General features: G+C 37.3%; 4 protein-coding genes across 4 annotated transcripts in view; 2 read left to right on the top strand and 2 right to left on the bottom strand.

Moving 5' to 3' along the window:
- The window catches only part of ppp4cb (protein phosphatase 4, catalytic subunit b), a 276,860-nt gene that overhangs the window by 44,501 nt on the left and 209,379 nt on the right, over positions 1-22,980 (top strand). The gene's annotated exons all lie outside the window — the stretch shown is intronic.
- On the bottom strand, positions 28-5,034 carry tbx6 (T-box transcription factor 6; the record flags this gene model as incomplete). Its single annotated transcript, XM_079851525.1, has 8 exons — positions 28-1,754; positions 1,831-2,092; positions 2,264-2,325; positions 2,459-2,529; positions 2,658-2,801; positions 3,237-3,504; positions 3,614-3,824; positions 4,965-5,034. 8 exons carry the CDS (start codon positions 5,032-5,034, stop codon positions 98-100), a joined length of 2,745 nt encoding a protein of 914 aa, XP_079707651.1. The 3' UTR covers positions 28-97.
- gdpd3b (glycerophosphodiester phosphodiesterase domain containing 3b) lies at positions 9,888-17,409 on the top strand. Its single transcript, XM_079851552.1, has 10 exons — positions 9,888-10,409; positions 11,346-11,388; positions 11,478-11,613; positions 11,697-11,742; positions 11,830-11,948; positions 13,342-13,431; positions 14,097-14,230; positions 15,881-15,940; positions 16,030-16,081; positions 16,164-17,409. Exons 1-10 carry the CDS (start codon positions 10,265-10,267, stop codon positions 16,305-16,307), a joined length of 969 nt encoding a protein of 322 aa, XP_079707678.1. The 5' UTR covers positions 9,888-10,264; the 3' UTR covers positions 16,308-17,409.
- On the bottom strand, positions 17,134-22,915 carry nif3l1 (NIF3 NGG1 interacting factor 3-like 1; the record flags this gene model as incomplete). Its single annotated transcript, XM_079851551.1, has 7 exons — positions 22,828-22,915; positions 21,717-22,345; positions 21,489-21,645; positions 21,276-21,399; positions 19,150-19,288; positions 17,445-17,528; positions 17,134-17,318 (listed from the first exon to the last, which is right to left on the bottom strand). The coding sequence occupies exons 2-7, from the start codon at positions 22,336-22,338 to the stop codon at positions 17,134-17,136; spliced, it is 1,311 nt and encodes a 436-aa protein (XP_079707677.1). The 5' UTR covers positions 22,339-22,345; positions 22,828-22,915.

Below are 22,980 nucleotides of genomic sequence, written 5' to 3'. Positions count from 1 at the left end.
TATAATGTGCAGTGCTTCCATCATCTTCAGCGCAAAGTCATTGACTGATGCAGTATCCTTGCAAACTTAGCCTTACATGTTATTTTTCTGTTTATCTTCAGAAAACGGCTCTTCCACCAATGTCAAAGTAGGGCCCCTGACCATGAGCATGAGAATGCTGTGGCTGTCTATAAATATGCCTGAGGGGTAAATGCAGGGAGGATCGAGGATCCTGGCAAAGACGGAGTGAGTAGGAAGGAAAAGGGTTATAAAGGGACGGGGGAGCAGGGGAGGAGAGTGAGGGATCAAAAGGAGGGAGCAAGGAAGGGTGCAGTACCATATCTGGCAAGTAGGGGGCAGCAGAATTGAGCTGCGAGAAGGTGCCAATCTCAGTAGGAGCTACAGAAGGGTATGCGCTTGATGAGGTAGGATATTGTGGATGGTTTGAGATTGGAGGAAGTGGGGGATTTAATTGAGAGGTACTTGAGGTTTGGATTGGGTGAAAGGACTGGGAGGTGATTTGAGTGGGGTTTCCAACTTGGGGTTGAATATGAGGGAAGGAGGGATTAGGGTATGACTGGGAAAAGGTAGATTGAATTTGGGTTGGGTTTGGGATCGCAGGGACACTATAGATCGAGTTAGATGAGGGCAGAGTCAGACTCTGAAGAGGATGTTGAGCAGATGGGATAGAAGTTGGGAAGGGGTAAGAAGTGTGAGATGATGTTGGTGCAGGATTTTGGAGAGGGCCAGGAGTAGTGTGTTTCGGCAGAGATGCAGGGAATGGGGGGACCGGGTATGCTGTGGTATGGTGCAGTGTGTTGGAAACCGACTGCATAGGGCCTTGATGGATAACATTGGTGGAAGGAAAGGAGAAGGATCCAGTTGTTGAATAAATTGGGTTTGGAATTGCTGAAATAGTGCACAGACCTGAGGATTGGGAAACTGGAAAAGAACAAGTTGTTGGAGTTTGAGCAGATCCAGGGGTACTCAAGTTGAGGTTAGGGATCTGTTGAAAAGGGGGAAATGGGAAGACTGATGGGTTTGTCATAGAATTAGGGGTGGATTGTGCTGCTGGAGGGAAGGGGAATGCAGTTGGCGTCGTATTTGAGTCAGAAGGAGTGGGAATTTGATTAGGGTTGCACTGCGACACCGGTTGGAAGGGTAGGGCAGATTGGGGTAGACTTTGACATTGAGGGGATGTTGGATCTGGGTCGTTTGAGGACTGCACTGGAGGGAAGGGAAAGGCTGTTTGGGTTGGGTTTTGGATAGCAGGAGTTGTTTCATTGGATGAGCTCAATCCACCGTCGTCCACCTGATTTTGGCAAGGGTCAATAGTTAACCCAGAACCTTGACAAGAAGAGGGGGGGATAGATTGGAAAGGGGGATTTGTAGGTGTATGGGGACTTAGGTTGTCTTGGGATTGGTCTGTTGGAAGAATAGAGTGGTAGGATGATGAGGAGAGAAGGTGTGGAGAGGTGGAGTGAGAGATGGGAGGGTACGAAGAGCCTGGGGGAGAGGTCGTAGAGGAAGACATAGTCGTAGAGGAATTTAGACCAGGATAGTCTGATGAGGGTATAGAGGAATATGTGGACATAGAGGGTGGCGATGAAATTGTGGAGGGCTGGGGGTGCTCAAGGCCAGAGTTCTGTGTAGAGGACACCATGGAATAGATGGAAGGTGACTGATGCAAAGGCACTGATGCATGTGATGAGGATCTGAGATGATCAGTTGGGAAAGTTGATGTGTATCCAGGAAGGTCCATCATTTGACCAGACCTGTAAAAAAAAGTAGCTTTAACCCTGCTCAAAAACATTGAAAAAGTGTTTAACAGACATAAGCATATAGACTTACCCATCCATCAGTGTGTTGTTCACATTATTTTCAGGAGTTGTCTGTGGATGACTTTCCATTGAAGAGGGAATCTCAGAGGTCAAGAATGATTGTCCAAGGACAAGTGGTTGGTCAGAGACTGTCTGATCTGGGAGGGATGGTACTTCTGTGTGAAAACCTGAGTCTGTAATTGGGAGGGCGGAGTTTATAATGGAGAGGGCGGAACTTGGGAGATTCACTGATTGTGGGAGGAGCTCAGTGGAATCACATGGGTCACATGACTCTGAAAGAGGGAAGCAGGAGAGCAATATCTGAGAAACCAAGTACTTTATTTTTAATTAAGTATTTTTGTGAAGAGAACAGAATAAATCATGTATTTTTTATGTGTCAGTTGTGTCTTGGTTTTGAAAGACTATAGATTCTTAAGTAAATAAAAATACATTATTATCCTCACCAATATCCAACGATTCCTCTTGATTGCATGTAATTTTCCTCTTCAGCCTTGCATCTCTTTGTCTGAGGAAAACAACAGAAAAATATTCCGCTCTCAGTCCAGATGTCTTAAGACGTTTTTGTGTTTAAATAAGAAATGATGTGTACTATTAGTGAATTATTATTTAATATTGTGTATAATTGGTGTTTAACTTACTTCTTGCAGTTCATGCCATTCTCTCTAAAGCCTTTCGCAAAAGGATTAGAGTTTATTTTCAGTTCAGTGATCTAGGAGAAAATAAAGAAAAAAAATATTTTCAAGAAAACAGTCTGTAATTATTAGTTTAATAAATGTGGCTTTTTCACTGTGTTAAAATTATTTGATATTAATCTGAGAAATGTATTTTTGCTTTCACCTTGTTGTTCTGGTATGCAGTGACCGTAATAAACTGTGTTTCTGGGAAGGTGAAAGAGTGCTGGGCTCTCCCCCACATCAGCACATCACGGGCCTCGATCACATGTACTCGTGGCTGGTATCGATGTAGGGAATGGAGAATGATCTTTAGGAGAAAGAGTGTGGGAAATCATTGTTACAGTTGTGGTATTGCTGAGGTCATGAAGTCATGATGCCTAAAACAAAACGTATATAACACTTTATAATCACTCAGAAAAGGGAAGTTAGATTTGAGAAAAGACTTGCATCATTTGTTTCCTCTCACAAACCTGGTTTGATATCTATGTTTAATATCGTATTATCCATGCAATGAAATTCATTCAAGTGCACAAACAGTTTTTGGAGCCACTGTATATTATAGAAAGTGTCAAAAGTATTGTAACAAAGTATTCTGTTTCATTTTAACTATACATTACACTGCTGACATAGTTAAACACCTTTGAAAAGTTAGTTTTACCTAAATTTAAAATAGCAGTATAATAGAATCAATAACTTTATTGGGAATTTTAAAACTGGTATTGAAAGATGCCTTTTTACTCACATATCCTTGTGCGTCCAGAGTGTTATTGGTGAGTTTGGCCCGGTGGAAGGATATGCTTCGGTTCTGCCAGTGTTCTCCAGTTGCGGGAGAGTCTGGGTGGATGAAGACGCGGTCCGGCAGCCGAGCCTCTGCGCCGCCAACCACCTGCCAGCTGCTGTCTTGGAAACGATAGCGAGAGGAATCAACAGGTACAATGTCTAAAAGAAGAATGTAACGCAGAGTTGGGTTCAGCCCTGACAGCTTCATTCGCAGCTGTGGAAACATTCTCCTGTGGAACAGAGAAGGATGAGAAAGGTTATGGCATCTTACCAAACTGACCAAATGTGTCGTAGAGTTTGCTGGTGGATATATTCTTTCCATTCTCAAAATGTGCTCACCTGCCCTTCTTAGTGACGATCATCTCAGTGCCAACTGTGCTGAACTGCTTCCACAGAGACGCGTTCTCAAGCTCCATTTTGACATTATCCTGTGGAGTCCCAGGAGTCTCTGCAGTGGCCGGAGGAGGCTGCCGCAGTCGAGCGGGAAGCCCACGGGCTGCCATGTCACATGTAGTGGGATACATCGGCACATGTGCTGCGGGTTCACGATCTGTAGGAGAGATGGGCAGACAAGAAGCAGAGGGTGATATCTGCATGTTAGAATTAAACTTTTAATATCCATTGTATTCTTTATAGTGGAAAAAGGTTCTTTAGATTATTAAAATGTAATTTTTACAGGAGAATACAATTTTATTTTGGGAACTGTTCACTAAAAGGTTTTTTGGGGATCCAAAAATGGTTCTTATACGGCATTGCCTATATTGGAACCTGTTTTAAAAAAGTGTTAGATAATGGCTTGATGAGTGTTTTATCAGTGAAACATACTGGAAATTTCTTAAAAGTCTTCTAATGCACTGCTTATCTCTACTCAGACAGTGCCATAGTGACGGCCAACATCTGGTACCCGTGGAATCCACATGCACCAGATGTGGCCCGGATCTGGGCCAACACGTTGCTGTCTGGGTATTCAACTATAAGCCCTATTTTCACAGACAGGGTTTAGATTAAGCCAGGATTAGGCCTTAGAAAAAACAGTTACACTTTATTTTACGGTGTCATTGTTACAGTGTAATTATATATTTAAGCACTGAGTAATATTAATTAAGTGCATGTACTTACTATAGAGTTAGGGTAGGATTAGGGTTTGGTTGAGGTAATGTAATTATGCATAATTAACTGTTAATACTATTGTAAGTACATGTAACAAGGACACTGTAAAAACATTACTGGTGTGCATCTTGATTTTAAGATTTGTCAGTGGAAGTTTCTGTCAGTTAAAGCTCAAACATGCATTTTAGTCTGGGACTATCTTAAGCCTTGTCTGTGAAACGGGGGGTAAATATTTGAGACTTAATTATTCTAAGCACTCAGCACTCTAACTCTACTCTTTTTATTTATTGGCATTTTTGATTCCATGAAGAACCTTTAACATCTATAATCCTTTCCTATGCACAAAAGGTTATTTATATTTCTTACGCTAAGAAAAAATGTCTCTTTTAAGAACTGTTTGGTGAACCCAAAATGGTTCTTCTATGGCATCGCTGTGAAAACCCCATTTTGGAAGGATTGTTACTTGAACTGAAGTGCTGTTTTCAACTCACTTTCTCCCATTAAATCTCTGCAAACACTCACATACTTTTCTTTTATGATTTTTTTTCCATTGCATTGAAAGATCTGAACTCTCTCTTACCTCTATAATAGCAGTCGCTCAGTCTCTGAGGTCCCAGGGCCAAACTAGGGTACATTTCCACACCCAGCATGTTTCTAGACGTCCTTTTGTCCTTGCTTCACTTTTGAGTTTATCGGTATCAAATCAACCCCTCGCTCACTGAGCTTTCATAATAGAGAAATTCGGTTTCAAAGTCTTCTGCTGTCTTCGTTCGAGCCTCCGATGACTCTTCCTTTCTGTATCTTCTCTTCTAATGCCTCTGCGTTTGTCTCCTCGTGTGTTATATAGGTGAGCACACCTTCACACGTTTACCAAATGGTGGTGAGGTCTTCACACTTCATCCCTCTTCTGTTTCTTCAGGGTCCATCTTTTGGGCCCAGGTCTTCTGGTCTTAACACTATGGCTAAATAAACACTAGTCTGTTTCTCATACACACACACACATTGCTTAGCACATCAAACTTAAAACATCAATGTAGTATTTTGTGCTTCGTCTGCTTCATCTAAAGTTAGTATTTTCTAGACATTGAGTTGTGTCTGAATTGACTGGTATCTGTGATTCTGCATCACGTTGTACTGGCCCACAGCAAAGAAAAGTCATAAATAATATTTCTTTAATATCTTAAATAGTTCTGCTAGACAGTAATGGGATTAAAGACAATCACTGAAGTCTTTCAATACTTAAATGTTGCTCCGGAGAAAAACAAATAGTCCCAAGGATATGATATTCAACACTTTTTTCCAAAATTGCTTGTAAAAATATGAGCTATAACTGAGATAGTACAGTATGATTAAAAACAATAGTTAAATAGTAGAGATTTTTATTCATTTATGGTACACTTTACAGTAAATTTGTTTTCAATGAATTCAGATATGCAGTATCTATCATGCTACGAATGTAAATTGTTTGTTTATTAATCTCGGTTAATGTTAATATATGAATAAACTATTGTTAACTTTAAATTCATGTTCATTCATAATATGCAAACTAATGTTAATTTATAAAACTTGTTAAAATAATTTTTATTTCATTAACTATTACATTCTATACTGTAAATATACATAATATATTTGTATAATATACATTTGGAAAATGTTTATTAACATTAGTATATTATGTTATGTTTTATATTCTACTGATTTATTTTTGGTTATGATTTAAGAGTGCATGTGAGCGAGGTGCTCTTTCTTGAAGAACTAAGATCTCATGGATTTATCTGCTGACTGAGCTGATGTCAGGTCGTTTTCCTCTCACAATGAAAGAGGAAGTTCAAAATGAAAATGAATAACAAAACTTGTATGATGCAATGGCACAACCATTTATGGACTCTCTGTACCACTACCGCTATCCATATATGGGTTTAACATTGACCGGATGAGGAGTACTAGATTCATTGTCATGTAATACTAAAAGGATTTGATGTCCAGTTTAACGTTGGCCTTTGACCTCAGCTCAGTTGGGGTGCAGGTGGAGGCGTACGACACAGTTTGGTCTTACTGCTACAGTTTGGTCTAAAGTAAACACCGGGGTTCAGACACTGCATCCAAATGTCTTTAAAAGAAACAACTGCTCTGGACGATGACACTCTTTAAAGAAACCACTTTTACTAAACTGCCTACACTCTTTAAAAAGATATAGTTCTTTACACATAATAATAGTTCTATTTAAAACCATATCATCCTGAAGAAACGTTTTTGTGTTGAGTTTAGGGTTCTTAATTCCCGCCCTTTTGTTTTTAAATCTCTAACAAATCCTTTCAATCAACCTAATATACAGACACTCTCAACAGGTACTTGATATCTTTCTTGAAATGTCTATACATTTTAATTTTCATATCGTAAATTTGGTTTCAAGCTTTCAAATTGTTTCGTATTTTTCGAATTTGAACAGAACATGTGAGCAGCTCTGTTAAGATGAGGATATACTCCTCTGACCAGAGATGTTGAATTTTTGATCCATATCGTTAGAGTTTGCAATTATTACTTGGGTTTATGAATAAACAGTCACAAAAACATTAAATCTATTCCATCTTTGTAACATACACCTAAAAATAAAGGTTTGTTATTGGAATCAATGGTTCTATGAAGAACGTTTAACATCCATGGAATCAATTCAATTGTGCGAAAGGTTCTTTAGATTATTAAAATGTTCTTCACATTAAGAAAAATACTGAAAGGTTCTTTGGGGAACCCAAAATGGTTCTTATTGCATCACTGTGGAAAACCCCCTTTATTTTTATGAGTGAATTTTCACAAATGGTTCTGCTATTAGTATAAGCCCAAGAACCCTAATCTGGTGATGTTTAGGTCCATTGTTCTAAGAGTGTACCATCAAAAGGCATATTCTGAGTCTTAATATCTACCCAGCCAGTCCCAAACTCTGACAGATCAGGATCAGACCGCTTCAGCATTACTTCACCTTTACATTGTTGTTGTAGTTGTTGTTTTTGTTGTCCATTCACAGGCCCGTGATAAAGCAGGGCTGTGACAGCGAGGGGAAGTGGAGGTGTGTGTCTCCGAGGGGGGTGGATGTCATTACGGTCCACAGTGTGTGTCCGCTTCAGAGTTTACAGGGACTGTAAGGCCTAATGGCAGCTAATGTGTTTATGAGTGCCCAGGTGTGTGTCTTTAAGCAACAGTAGCACAACTAGACTCGCCGTAACGAGGCCGTTTTAGTGTAAGGATAGTGAGTTGTACCATAAATCGGCTAACCGCGTTATTAAAAAGCTGCTGTGCCTGTTAATTCCTATAGATTTCAGGAGGTCAATTTGACATAGATATGCAGCTTCACAATTCATAAAGACTGTAAGTTCACTCATAATTGTACACACATGCTGATATTCGTGTGTATGTTAAAATATGAAAGCCCCTTAGTCTTCACGCTCACAAACTCTTTTCATTGTGTTCATTTGTTAAAAAGTCAGTGTTTATGGACATAATTGAAATGTTGTGATTGTGAGCATTGAGCAACACAGGCCAGTGTTGATTATGGTAAGTATCTTGTTTGACTTATACTGTACATACAATGAGAGAATGAATTAGTATTAAGTTGATTTATAATCAATTACTGGTGGAATTTATGGTGAAAAAATTACACTGTTAAAACGTTTGTAAATGTAAATGTAAAAAAAAGTTAAAAACTGTTACCTGTAAATGGTAAACTGTTACCAAGTTAGCATATCATTACAGAGAAAAACTGTAAATGGTTTAACATCACATTATATGTAATTTCTTTGTTTTTAAGGGTGAATGATTGTGTTACTTTGAACTAAAGTGCTTTAAGTTTGTTCAGATATAGGAAAACATTGCCCCACAATTTCACTTACAGACAAACTTGTTTCATTGTGTTTATTAGTTAAAAAAACTATCTCAGTGTTGATGAAAATGTTTGAAATGATGTGACTTGTGATGTTCTTGTTTTGAACTTACTGTAGAATGAGTGAAGTATACTAGGAAAATAGTATTAAATTGATTTATAATCAATTCCTGGTGGAAATTATGTTGAAAAAATTACACTGTAAAAAAATTATTGTACTGTAAATTAGTTTTTTTTTTTTTTTTTTTAATGCTACAGTTAAAACCTGTTACTCTATACAGTCAAAACTGGTTAAACATCACATTATATGTCGTTTTACTCTAAAATAATGTAAAAATTTATGATTTATTTTATTTTTTTGCAAGAAAAACTATGAACTACTATATAATTTACAGTGAAAAACAGTAAAAACAGAGTTCCAGACGTCCCTGCATGATACATATGATTACATTTTATTTAAATAGTTAAATCGTTTTTTAACCGGTTGCCAGGTTTTTACCGTATAACAGAATATCGATCTGCAATCTATAATATCTGGTCAATATGACCTGGTAACTTCTTTAATGCCAACACACATGTAGCTTTTGTGATTTACTGTAAACTGATCAGTCCGAGTTTTCTTAGCGTAGTTGTTCTGTGTTCAGCTTTGATTTTACATGATACCGGGGGACATTTCATAAACTTCATTTACTTGATTACTTGATCATTTTAGATATCCAAGCAATTATGTTCAATACATCAAATTCTTAAAAGAGCTTGTACATCCCTTGTAAAGAAGTGTGCTTAATTGGATTGAATACACTTGTAGTGCACTTCCAGTTCCTCTAGAAAGAAACTTTTAAAACTTTGTACTTTAATGACATATTAAAACTTAAAGTATTAAAGTGTTTAAATATCTTTTATCGTACTTTAAAGAAGTACAATTATTTTGAAGTGTTGACTAAAATATTTACGCACATGTAGAGTACTTGCTTTTAATTTCAACCGTAGTTTGTTATTAAAACGATATGTAATTTAACATTTGTAATGAAGTTGTAATTATTAACTTTAATTGTAATATCAAATACACACTACAGTAACAATTATAATCAATAACTTGCATGTGCTTTAGCATGTTAGTCAAAGACAAATTTGTCTTTGAAATTTGATTAATGTAATATTAATATTAAATGTAGTTTTGAGCAACACACTAGTTAAAATTATACACTTGAACCATATGTTAAAGACAGTAGATATGGAATTACAAATTATATAATTTTTATACTTAAAAACACTCTTATGCATTTAATATCATTTTAAACTATATTTTAATTTAATTGCAAATAACTTGCAATTAAGTGTCCGACAAGTAAAACACTCTTTCAAAATATATATTCAAAAGTTATTTTTCACAAAGGACAGGCCATAATTGAACATGACATAAGGGGAATTTTCCAGCCATAATGACATAAACAAAAATGGGATGAGGTTTTCTGTCTTTACATGTGTCTCATGAAGTTCTTAGAAAATGTTCGTCATGTGTTACTCCAACAGCCCTGGTATTACTAAGCAGAAGTGTGGACTTTGTCGAGTCAGAAGGTTCAATTCATGTGGCGTTTCTTTAACAAACTGAAACTCTGACCACAATCCACAACAGTTCAGATAAGGGATAAAACATCAGCCTTTTCATGGGATCACACAAACTTTTTAAGGTTTTCAGTATTATACAGTATTATAGTTTCACAATCTCAACGGAAATATGATAAGAGGTTTTTCATTTTTTGAGTAATCCGTGTTTATGATATCAGCACTGAACTTGACCACACACCCAATACTCATGCATGATCACATGAATGAACACCATAAAGCCTCCAGAGCAGGCGAGAGCAGCATCAAAACAGGTGGGAGACTTTGAGGAACGGCTGATGCTGTAAACAGAGCAACGATATTTGCTTTCTAGATACTCAAACTTAATAATACCCGGCTCTGAGAGTCAAAGTGCAGTTATAGTGAGGGATTAACTCAGAATGGACGTGCTGATTGGGACTCTTCTCCTCTGCTCGGTTGTCGGGGTTTATGTTGTGTGTTCTCTGTACCTGCTACACAATCCATGTCTCCTTCACAAGAGGAAAAAGCTGAAGTTCCACTGCAGACACATCTCACACCGAGGAGGCAAGTGGAGTTTCTTTAATTCTGAATTATAGTTTCATTGATTATAACTTTTTAGAATACATTATAACACTTAACCTGTGTGTTGTACCATCGGTATGTTCTGAGTCAAATTGACTCTAATTGGATTCAATACAATTCACCAAAACTCACATTATGGAAAAAATAAATAAAAAACGGTATCACTTTCCAATAAGGTTTCCTTTTTTAACATTATTTAATGTATTAACTAACATGAACTAATCATTAATACATTTGTTACAGTATTTGGTCATCTTTTTTAAGGTTAGTTAATAAAAAATATAGCTGTTCATTGTTTGTTCATGTTAGTTCACTGTTCATTAACTAATGTTAACAGGTACAACTTTTGATTTAAATAATGTATTAGTAAATGTTGAAAAGAAGTGCAGTTCATTAATAGTTCATGTTAACTACTGAAACCTTATTGTAAAGTGTAAAACAAACAAACAAAAAACATAAACCTTTAACATTAATACTTCACACATTTAAAAAAATATATGTGAACATGATTTTTAAAACAATATTTAACTATTTTCAAAACATTTATTTTTCATAAAAGTAAATAGTATGTTAAAATTCAATGATTTAAAATATATATTTTTTTATTTTAAATTTAGATTTTTTTGTGTGTGTGTGCGTGCGTGCGTGCGTGCGTGTGTGTGTGTGTGTGTTTTCCTGAAGCTCAAACAGTATAGCATGGCATTAGCAATGCCAAGATCGTGGGTTCAAAGTTCAAACTGATAAAAATGTAGGCCTTCAATGCAGTGTACATTTAAAGTAATAAAAGCGTCTGCCAAATGCATAAATGCAAACACCTTCAGAGAGTAACTCAGAAATGTGTTCGGGTCCCAGAACGTAATATAAGTGTAATTAATTTAACACTAATTACTGACATAACCTGATGCTTTTTGCCGATAGGGTCTGGAGAGAAGATAGAAAACACAATGGAAGCATTTACACAGTGAGTTCCTCTCCTGCAATGTCTACTTTTCTTCTATTCCTTCCTCCTTTTCTCCACTTGACCCATGTGTTTGTATGATCGTGTGATAGCGCTGTGGACGTGTGCACTGAGATGCTGGAGATGGACTGTCACCTTACACTGGACGGCTGTGTTGTGGTTTCACATGATAAAAACCTTTCGAGACAATCAGGATGTGACAAAACAATATCGTCTCTTAGATTCCAGGTTAGTCATTTTAACATTACACTTTCTCTTTTCTTCTACGTGTGATTTGTGATGGATTTTTAATCCTACTTTGTATCTGTCAGGATTTGCCTCTCTATAAAGAGCGACTCGAGGTCACATTTTATGTTGGTAAGTCCTTTGATACGATTCTACACGGTCCACTTGTACAATATGAAGTGCTTTACAGTAATTAATAATATCTGAAATCTGTGTTAGGACACTACAGTACAGGGAAAGACAGAGAGTTTGTGCTGCTGGAAGATGTTTTCAAGAAATTTCCCAACATGCCAATATTGCTTGAGATCAAAGAAAACAATGACTTGCTCATTAAGAAGGTGAGACAGATTTCGCAATATTCAGTGTCCAATAACTGGTTCAACAGTCATTTAATTCACATTGCTGATAAAGCATGTTTATAGATCATCCATCACAAATAAATGACTTGTATTTTTAATGATTTGTTGAAACGGTCTCTCAAACTCATAAGTTTATGGCAAGCCATTTTAGCTTAAATTGTACCCAGCGTTACTCGTCGTAATTGCATTTTTACTAGTAAGAATTCAATTAGAGAGCTCTACAATTCAATTCTTAATAGTAGCAATTACAATTTAGAGAGCTCTCTTATTAAATTATTACTAGTAAGAATTACAATTACAAAGCTCTCTAATTCAATTCTTACTAGTAACAATTACAATTAGAGAGCTCTACAAATGAATTTTTACTAGTCATATGTCTCCATTGACTTCCATTCATTTTTAATTACAGAGCTCTACAGTTTAGTTCTTACTAGTAAGAATGCATTTGCAGAGCTCTTTAATTCAATTACAGAGCTCTGCAATTATACATAACTTTAATTCGTTTTTTTACTAGTAAAAATTCAATTAAAGAGCTCTGTAATTGTAATTCTTACTAATAACATTTCAATTGTAGAGTTCCATAATTAAAAATGAATGGAAGTCAATGGAGACATATGACTTGTAAAAAATCATTTGTAGAGCTCTCTAATTGTAATTGCTACTATTAAGAATTGAATTATAGAGCTCTCTAATTGAATTATTACTAGTAAAAATGCAATTACGACGAGTAACGCTGGGTACAGTTTAAGCTAAAATGGCTTGCCATACAAGTTGAAATACACACCACGGTGTAATGGCGGTGTCAGAAATCACATAATCTCTTGATTAGGTACTTATTTTGAATAAGTAATTAATTCGAGACCACTAAAAAAAGAACATTCTATATAGAATGAATGTGTGTTGTTATGAATGTAATCCGGACATACTAAAACATGTAATCCTAAACATACTTAATTCGCCATGTTGTCATTATCATGTGACCAGCATCAGTTATTATCACTACCATTCTCACATCCCCTCCTGTGGCCTCATGGGATAGTAAAGTGTCCGTCGTATGCACACTTCAGAATCATACGAGAAATAGTAGGTCATCCGGGTATTTGTCTACTCTTTTGTCTAAGCTGGATATTTTAATGAAGCGTTCAAAAAGGCTTCGAAACTCACGAGTATCTGTATGAATCAGTCTGACAAATCCTTCAGTGAATGAACTCAATGAATCTCTTGCTGAATCAACATCTGACTCGCTCACTGACCTGCGAGTTCTTTCAGTGATATGTATTTGCATTCATTTATTTAGTTCTTCTACTTGTCTAAATCAAAATTGACCTAATGAAATTCATAATAACTTGGTATCACTTTTATGTGACTGCAGGTTTCTTGTCTTGTGAAGCAATACGGCAGAGAGAGTATTACGGTTTGGGGTTCTGAAGAGTCTGAAGTTATGGCTAAATGTCAGAAGCAGGTACAGTAATGTGATGTCTACAGTGCTCAGTAATCAGAGAGGTCTTAAAGGGATATTTCACCGCTGGAAAGATGAATGTGTATTTAAATTGGGTCATTTATGTAGTAGAAATGTGAAATTATTTTAGAAGTTGAGAAAAGCCAGAAAATGTATTTTTGGCTCATGTGGATGAAAGACAACAACTCCCAGAATGCACTTGCTTCGCTGCCCTACGAGGCCACGCCCAAGCCACGCCCACCGGTTACAGAGGGCAGTGTCGGGAGAAATGATACAGCTAGGCTACTAGTCGACTGGAAACTGAAAGACGGCGTTTTATGGTGAGATCCCCCTATGGGCGAGTTGAAGACATGCGGGACGAGCTCCTCCTACTGGCTGGAGTCTCTCGCCTCTGGACACAAAAGCCTCTGATGAGCTAAATGATGATTTTTGCGTCATCGGAGGTTTTTTCCAGACACACAATACAGAAATCTCTCGTCTCAGGGGGACATGAGGGAGGGAAGCACGGTCATTCGAAAATACTACCGGGTTTCCATTGATACAAAGCTTAATGCTAATCGGTGAAGTATCCCTTTGATAAAAATTTCCAAGCATTTTATACAGTGCAATAATCTTATTGTAAAAGATCTTTGAGTAATCTCTTCTTTTTTTTCTATGTGTGTGTGCAGAACCCATCCATACCTTATTTTTTCACTGTGAGGCGTACAATACTGCTTTTATTGCTCTTTTGCACTGGTCTCCTCCCCTTCGTGCCTCTGGGTGAAAGTGTGCTGCTGTTCTACCTGCCCCAGATTATCAACAGGTCAGTCTAGAACCTAGTTTTAAAAGTGGGAAGGATTGAAATTTCATAAAGCTTCTTAAAATGTTCTGAGAGTTATTGGTGGGTTTAAAGGAGAACTCCGGTCAATTTTAACATTGAGCTCATTTTTTTGTACATTTGGAGTGCTGTCAATACAGAGAACAACGACAAAAATCGGTGTTGCCTACACCGTGTTATCCTCTTTTTAAAATTTGCACCCTGTTGACTTCAATGGGGCAAGTACTAAACCTGCTTTTAGCCTCTTAACATCCTTGATGTGTTATTACAAGTGCACAGGTCATGTGAGTGATTCCTTTAGAGTGAACGCGGGTGAATCTGACTGCAGTAGATGTGAAAGATATGAATAAAAAGGCTAAAAGCAGGTTTAAAACTTGCCCCATTGAAGTCAACAGGGTGCAAATTTTAAAAAGAGGATAACACGGTGTAGGCAACACTGATTTTTGTCGTTGTTCTCTGTATTGACAGCACTCCAAATTTACAAAAAAATGAGCTCAATGTTAAAATTGACCGGAGTTCTCCTTTAAAGTGAAGTTTTCCTGTATGTTTTTATGATAACACTTCCATTCGTAACCTAGTTAACTACATTAATTAACATTAACTAATGCTTCTGAAGCATTTATTTATCTTCGTTAATGTCCATGTCAGCATTTACCAGTGCATTAATAATATCAAAAGTTGTATCTGTTAATATTATTTAACACTTTCTCTGCCAGCGTTTTAGTTCACAACTACCAAGTCATTTTCACAAAATTTTCATGGCCCCCAGAATATTTTGTTGTATGAATATCTGAACATGCAAAATGTCAGATATAAATGAGAACAGAGCCTCTGCTTTAAAAAAAAAAAATTCTAGGTTCATGCATCTATTTATTTCAACACTTGAATGTGGTTAAGTTTCATTTAAAAAAAAAGGCAACATTTTGAACAAAAAGTTGCGATAATCCTGTTATTGTCAAAGACATTGTCCGGTTTGGATTCAGAACGATGATCAAGATGGAGTAGATCAAGTCCTTCAACACCCCTAAAGCTTCACTACAGCTCGTCCTGGGTCGACATTTCATTCAGTAACGTTAGGCAGTTTTGATTTGTATGCTGTTTGATCACGCTATTTTACATGTGCATAATTAATGCTTTCATCACTTGTTTTTGTTTTTATTCGCCTGGGTTTTGATTCAGAAATTTTGTTCTCTTTCAAAAGATGCATAATAGCGCATTTATTTTTCTGAATTTTTTGGTAATTTCAGTAAATGGCGGGAAAGTATAGAAGCTTGTTCTTGCCACAGAATAAAAAAATGTTAAGATAATTGCGACTTTTTCTCTCAGAATTGTAAGATATAAACTCCTTTTATATATATATATATATATATATATATATATATATATATATATTGCATATTGACAAAGCATTTATTAATCTTAATGTTAATTTCAACATACATTATTCAAATGAAAAGTTTGTTTATATTATTAAATTAACCTGAGCTAACATGAAGTAATAAAGATGTGTTTTATTATAAATAAATACAGTAACAAATGCAATGGGCATTTTTAGTAATTGTTAGTTGTAAAGTGTTAGCATTTTTCCATACATTGCATTTGACTAATACTAACGCAGCAGTTGTGATCTCTCAGGACTTACATTCCAGAGGAATCCTATCTGAAGAACAGATTTGTCGTGTATCTTCTTCAGAAGTAAGTGACATTCATCCATCATCGAGCAGTCAAATAGCTTTTCACTCAGTCTCGTGATGTGTGATTGTGTTTATCGATGCTTTGCTTAGGGTGGCCATGCGGAAATCTTTGCTAGACCACTTGACCAAGAGGGGCTTGCAGGTGAATATGTGACTTTTCTCAGTCTAAAAACAGTTCTAACCCAAAGCAAAATCATTCATTTCATCTCATTTTGGCATCTCAGGTGCAGCTGTTTGTGTGCAACGAGGAGAGCGATATAGAAGCTGCATTTGCAGTCGGAGCTACAGGCGTATTGACAGACTACCCGACCCTCCTGTCAGACTACCTCAGAAAACACCCTTTACCTCCTCCTCCTGCTTTTTATTAGCTATTTCAAAGGCCATGATAAACAATGCCTTATCAACGGATAATGAAATGTACCTTTGAATAAGAATTTTATCCAACTTCTTCCAACACTCCATGAAGCTTTGTGTGAATTATGGGATTAAAGCACTTTCTGTCATTTACTAATTGTATTTATGTTCTATAGAAACACTGCTGATAGCGGGCCATGTGAAAACAAACTGAGAATGAGACGTGAGAGAGGAGCTTTTTAGTTCAATCCAGTGAATTAAAAAATTGTGTTTTAGGGGCAAAACATATAATGCAATGCTAATAAAGATGATTGAGGGTTTTTTTCCCCACATAAACATTCCTAAAAAGCCTGATGTATCATACTTGATACATTTTATAGTTTTTAAAAAAACAACATTATGATAATCAAGCAAACCTAAGCTGCTTCAGTCCAGCAAGTGTTCATCTTGAAATATTACTAATAATGTAAACATTATTCTTAGGTTTACTTTTTATAAAAATCATTTAAGATTCCACAGCAAAGACACAGTAACCATGATCTGAAGGCCTTTTACTTCCTAAAAAAGCATAAACTATTAATCAGATGACAGAAAGCATGCAGTACTGTGTGCAATAGGTTTTTCAGCAGAAAAAAAAAGTTTTGATTATTTTGATCATTTAGAAGCAATATAAACATGCATATCAAATATGATACAGTAGGCTGGACAGGACTGTTTATTTTGCTTGTTTACAGGACAATGTTACATTTGCATTTACAAACTAAAGGTCAGACAATGAATATTCCTTGTAATATCCATATATACAGTCCAATATGACTAAATGGCTGTGATTGGTTGAGATCAGATCACCTGTAGTGGATCTCGGTCTCTTTGAGAAACCGATACGGTAACAGTGTCGCCCAGTCGTGCCGCCAGTCTGTCTCTGAATACTGTCAGGAAGCCTCTCTCGCTGTTGCTGTGCTCGCTGAGAATCACACTCGTGCCTTTAGAAACCGCATCCAGAACCTCATGATGGGACATCTCACCTGAACATGTGAAAAATAAGCTTGGGTTAATTGTGCATTTTTTGTACTGTTATTATTTATACTCTGCGACTTCAATAAATTGATGAACATCAGCTTTTGTTTGTTTCTGTGCCGTGTGTGACATACCAGTGATGTAGAGGTCTGCTTTTACTCCCTGTATGACAGACGCTCCTGAACCTGCACATACTGCCACCGTCTTCACCATAGAGTCTAGCACATCATATAAATCACGTTAGGTGATAATGATCGCACACATGTTACGTCCACGGTTCAGTCTGACTCTTATTTTTCAATGTGGAGGTTAAGCTATTATCTGTGACTGTGACACTTCCAATTTATTAGCCACTATGGGGAAATAACTAGAGAAATAACTAAGTGCAGTAAACGGTAAAACTATTTGTGCTACAAACCAGTTTGTATATGATTACTAGGGCTGCCCCCTAATAGTCAACCAAATATTAGTCGATGACCGACCAAATTTTACTTAGTTGGTTGCAGAAAATAAATCCTCCACAGTCCGTGACGGCCAGATCATTAAAGGGATACTTCACCGATTAGCATTAAGCTTTGTATCAGTAGAAACCCGGTAGTATTTTCGAGTGACCGTGCTTCCCTCCCTCATGTCCCCCTGAGACGAGAGATTTCTGTATTGTGTGTCTGTAAAAAAACCTCAGATGACGCAAAAATCATCATTTAGCTCATCTGAGGCTTTTGTGTCCAGAGGCGAGAGACTCCAGCCAGTAGGAGGAGCTCGTCCCGCATGTCTTCAACTCGCCCATAGGGGGATCTCACCATAAAACGCCGTCTTTTCAGTTTCCAGTCGACTTGTAGCCTAGTTGTATAATTTCTCCCGATACTGCCCTCTGTAACCGGTAGGCGTGGCTGAGGAGTGTCCTCGAAGGGCAGCGAAGCAAGTGCATTCTGGGAGTTGTTGTCTTTCATCCACATGAGTCAAAAATACATTTTCTGGCTTTTCTCAACTTCTAAAATAATTTCACATTTCTACTACATAAATGACCCAATTTAAAAATACACATTAATCTTTCCAGCGGTGAAGTATCCCTTTAACACGGCTGGTCCATGTGGTCCAGAAATTTCGGAAATCCGAAATTTCGCCTATCATTGATTGACCTCAAACATGGCTTATTATTTGAAACATGCAAGTAGTAGCCTAACGTTAGCCACTTTACATGGCCGCTTGCTCTAACATTAACCAAGATAAATGTGCGCTATTATTAGGTGCATATACAAGTGTTCATGCGGAAGCTAAATAAGTAATGAGAAATTACTTTTAAATTAATAAAAGAAATTACTAAATAAGTAAATTTACTGCATGGCATGTTTAACTTAACGTGCATTTCTCTCAATAGACAAATCCACTATACTGCGTCAACTTCATCTTTGCAGCAGACACTGACTCAGAAAACACTATTTATTAAATTATTTAAATGTTCAGACAGTCTCCTGTCTGTTTTTTTGGACACATTCATAATCATTACTTTTGCCGTTGCGCTTTATGCGTGCACTTGAGCGCTTAAATGCTCATTGCTATGGTTTAATATGTAGAACAATGTTATCAATGTTACATAATATTCTTTCTCAGCCCAGAAACTCAAACCATTCTCAGATGCTATCCACCCAGTGTATAGTTCAGTATTTAAATATCATAAACATGTGACTAGAAAACACTTTAGTGGAGGGCAGCCCTAATAAAGCAGAATAATGCACTCTGGATTGAAGCTGGAAGTGGCTGACACTGATAGCCTTGCGTTTAAGGTAAAAATGGTCCATTCTTACATTAAAAACAAGGTGGATATCTCTCATACCCCACCTAATGTTTGTTGGTCCCCAAGAGCCAGTCTCAAATGGGGCAAACCCAAGTGAGTCTTCATTTTCTGCACTGCTGTGGAGACAGACACTGGCTTATCCAGAACACTGAGTCGGCCTTGACCACAACCCAACAAGGGAGGCTAGAGAAGAGAAAGAAAAAGAGAAAACAGAGACAGGTCAAATTAAAATGATATATCACAATGTGAATTATCAAATTAAATTAAAAGTGTTTATAACATATGGTCCTAGAAATATGACTTTTTTACTATTTGCTTGCAAAGAAAAGGTTCACCCCTGGTTTCACAGACAAGGTTTAAGTCTATAGTCCCTGACTAAAATGCATGTTTGAACTGAAATCAACTTGCACTGGCATATCTTAAAATATGTCAGTGCCATTGTTTTGTATTAAGATTCACACCAATAATGTTTTTTTCTAAGACACGTTTATAAAATATACTTAAAAGTCCTAATACAACTAAGGCTCAATCTAAGCCCTGTCTGTGAAACCGGGCCTCAATGTTTAGAATATTAAAATGTAATGAAACGCTTTGTTATAGCCTATTATTTGTGTCTGACTCAGTCTTTGTTTGGTCATATACTCTGCCAGCTCCGCCAGTTGCTCTGCCTCTTGATCAAGTGCCTCCGCCTTCCTCCAACTGAGTATAATTATCAGTTGGCAAGAATCATCATCTGTTCTGTGCAATTATAATGTAATATATAATATTAGCTTTTTGCTGGCTTTTTCTGTTCACAGTTATGTTTGTGTCATCTGACTGTGACATAGGGTGCTTTCACACCTGCCTCATTTAGTTCGGTTGAACCGCACTAGAGTTCGTTTTCCCCATGGGTGCGGTTCGTTTGGGCAGGTGTGAATGCGGCAATCGCACTCGGGTGCGCACCAAAAGCGGACCAAACAAGCGTACCGAGACCTCCTGAAAGAGGTGGTCTCGGTACGCTTTGAAACGAACTCTGGAGCGGTTCGTTTGTGGTGAGAACGTGATCCGACCTCGAACAGAACCAACTGCCAAAGAACTGCGCATTTTTGGACTAAGCCAGTTGCCGTAGTCAGCTGCGCTGTGCATTAACGTTATAGGATGAGGAGAAATGTTTGTTGACAGTTTGCAGCTCGCGGACAAACTTGGAGTTGTGAGGAGGTGCGGAGCCTGATAGAAATTATTACTAACATTATTTTCGAGCCGCATCCTCGGTTCATTCTCAAATATTATTGTTTGTCTAAAGTGGTGTAGACAAACTATATAATAAAATATGACCAAGGATACAATCAGCCCACGCAGTCGTCTCTCCATAGTAAACAGCGAGGTGTTGTCTGTTCTGTTGGAATTTTCCTGCACGTTAATTCTGACCAAACGAAGTGCAGTTATGGAAATGCGTTCAGAGTGATGTGGATGTTGTCACGTGACTGCATTTTGGTTCGTTTTATCAACTCAGAAACTGATCAGGACCAGAGCGATCAGTGTGGTGTGAAAAGGAACCAAAACGCCTTAAAATGCTACAAAGTATCATTTGTCGCTCTTGGTCCGGACCAAATGAACCGAACTACAGATGTGAAAGCACCCATACACTACCATTCAAAAGTTTGTGGTCATTAAGATTGTTGAAACGTTTTTGAAAGAAGTCTCATCTACTCACCATGGCTGCATTTATTTGATCAAAAATACAGAAAATAATATTGTGAAATATTAGTACAATTTAAAATGACTTGTCTATTTTAACACATTTTGAAATATAATTTATTCCTGTGATCAAAGCTGAATTTTCAGCATCATTACTCACAGTGTGACATGATCATTCAGAAATCATTTTAATATGCAGATTTTCTGCTTGAGAAACATTTCTTATTTTTATCAATGTTGAATTTTTAGAGTAAGAGAAAGCGTGCAACATTTTTTCAGGATTCTTTGATGAATATTAAGTTCAAAAGACCAACATTTATTTGCAATATAAATATTTTTTTAACATTATAAATGTCTTTACTGTCTCTTTTAATCAATTTAAAGCATATTTTCTGAATAAAAAAATTTAAAAAAATCTTTCTGACGAATCAAAGATGACAGATCCCAAAAAAAAGAGAAAACCGTAGAGCTAAAAGTGTTCTTGGTTACTCGCCTGCTGGACTTGTGTGATGTTCAGGGATTTGCTGGCATGTGGATTTGAAACCAGAATCTGCACAGCAGAAGTTAGTGCTGAACTATTACAGGTTAGATTCACCTGCTGCCCTCCACTTTCATTTCTGAAGATGAATATGGAGCAGTGTTTGAATGGATACCAATGTATTAACGTACATATCATGAGCAAAACCACTTGCAAAAGTATACTTACCTTATTGTAGAGCACTGAAAAGTTTCATTGCCTTCTATGTGTCTCAGCTGCTCCAAAAGGCTGTTTAGTTCTTCTTTATTCATGGACGAGAACTCAAGCCTGTGTTTCTGTGGGCCGCAAGAGTGGGCTTGACTCAATACTGACACTTGTCCGCTGCCTGTGAACAGAGGCACAAGTAAGAATTTCTGACTGTTTGACCCAGACGACAGAAAAAGTGCTCTTTCTTACCCATTCCTCCAACTAGCCAATCATTAACGCCTCCTTCGACACTGTCCCATGAAGTGTGTGGGGAGAAAATGGCAATGCCGCCCTCTATTGCTCTAATAGTCAACCGCTGCTTCCAGTCCTTCTGAAGCAGACGTTTGAAAGGTCGAAAGAGTGGCGGGTGGTATGAGACGATGAGGTCGCAGTTCATCGCTACAGCTTCGTCCATGACGGCTGTTGTCAGGTCATTGGTTAGCAGGATTGTTTTGACTGGACGTGGTTTGCTGGGCTCCACCAACAGGCCAACATTATCCCACGATTCAGCCAATGACAGTGGAGCAAGGTGTTCGAGAACCTCGAGGACTCCCTGTAAATCCATGTGTCCAGCAGAATGGGGGAAACCAGAAAGGTTACGGATAACTTTATCAGACTGGAGTAAAGGAAAACTAGACCTTGAGGGAAGGGGGTGTTGAAAAGACAAACGTGGGCCAGGGGAATATGCAAAAAGAGAAGCGAGAAATGAATGCGAGGATGAAAAATGGAAAGTAGAAAGCTGTGGACTACAGAGAGATCTGCTGGTTTTGAAGGAAATGCTACAACTCAAATGGAGAAGTTTTCCAGAAAATTCCCTACATCTGGTGAACATGAGGAACCTGTGAAAGAATAAATGTCACATTTAGAAACTACTTATTTCTAATACCAAACATACAATGCAAGTACAGGACTTTTTAGGAGCCTGTATTCAGAATGTTTTACAAATCTCTGTGTTTTCATGGGGTCTATAAGACAAAATCACGACTGCAACTTTAAAAAAAAGGAAAATATTTACTCAGCACATATCAATATAATGCATATGTGATACAGATGTTTGGCATTTGCTCCTTTGAATGTCTCATGATCACTATAATTAATAAAATAATAGGTAATTTCTCCACATGTATTTGTAGTCTGCACTGCCATCATCAGGTAACTTAACAACTTGCTACAGCAAAAGCTGCACGCGGAAAAAGATTGTCAGATTAACTGCGCTGTAATAAACTGTTTAAAACACAAGTCAGAGGGATCGACAGCGCTCTGCAGATTGAGATTACGCTAAGCAAACTAAACAACGTGTTATATTAAGTAGAGAACTCACTGGAAATGTCACTTCCTACAGCGAATGAAAGCGGCAGCTGTCAGTCGATAGAACGTGAGAACGTAGTATTGCTTAACACGTCATATCCGTTCATCCGCATTTTTTTATTCTGGTTCTTGTAGTTTTTTTTTTTTTTTTTTAATGAACGCCAAG

This window comes from Squalius cephalus (assembly GCF_949319135.1).
Source record: "Squalius cephalus genome assembly, chromosome: 19".
In the NCBI taxonomy this organism is placed as follows: domain Eukaryota; kingdom Metazoa; phylum Chordata; class Actinopteri; order Cypriniformes; family Leuciscidae; genus Squalius; species Squalius cephalus.
Note: the sequence above shows the minus strand (reverse complement) of the source record. Positions and strands in the feature narration are given on the sequence as shown.

Bases quoted from the DNA above. Each gene is read 5' to 3' on its own strand.
- gdpd3b (XM_079851552.1), top strand. From the start codon at position 10,265: ATGGACGTGCTGATTGGGACTCTTCTCCTCTGCTCGGTTGTCGGGGTT. The intron at 11,389-11,477 runs GTGAGTTCCTCT...ATCGTGTGATAG, and splicing joins ACAATGGAAGCATTTACACA to CGCTGTGGACGTGTGCACTG. The intron at 16,082-16,163 runs GTGAATATGTGA...TTGGCATCTCAG, and splicing joins TGACCAAGAGGGGCTTGCAG to GTGCAGCTGTTTGTGTGCAA.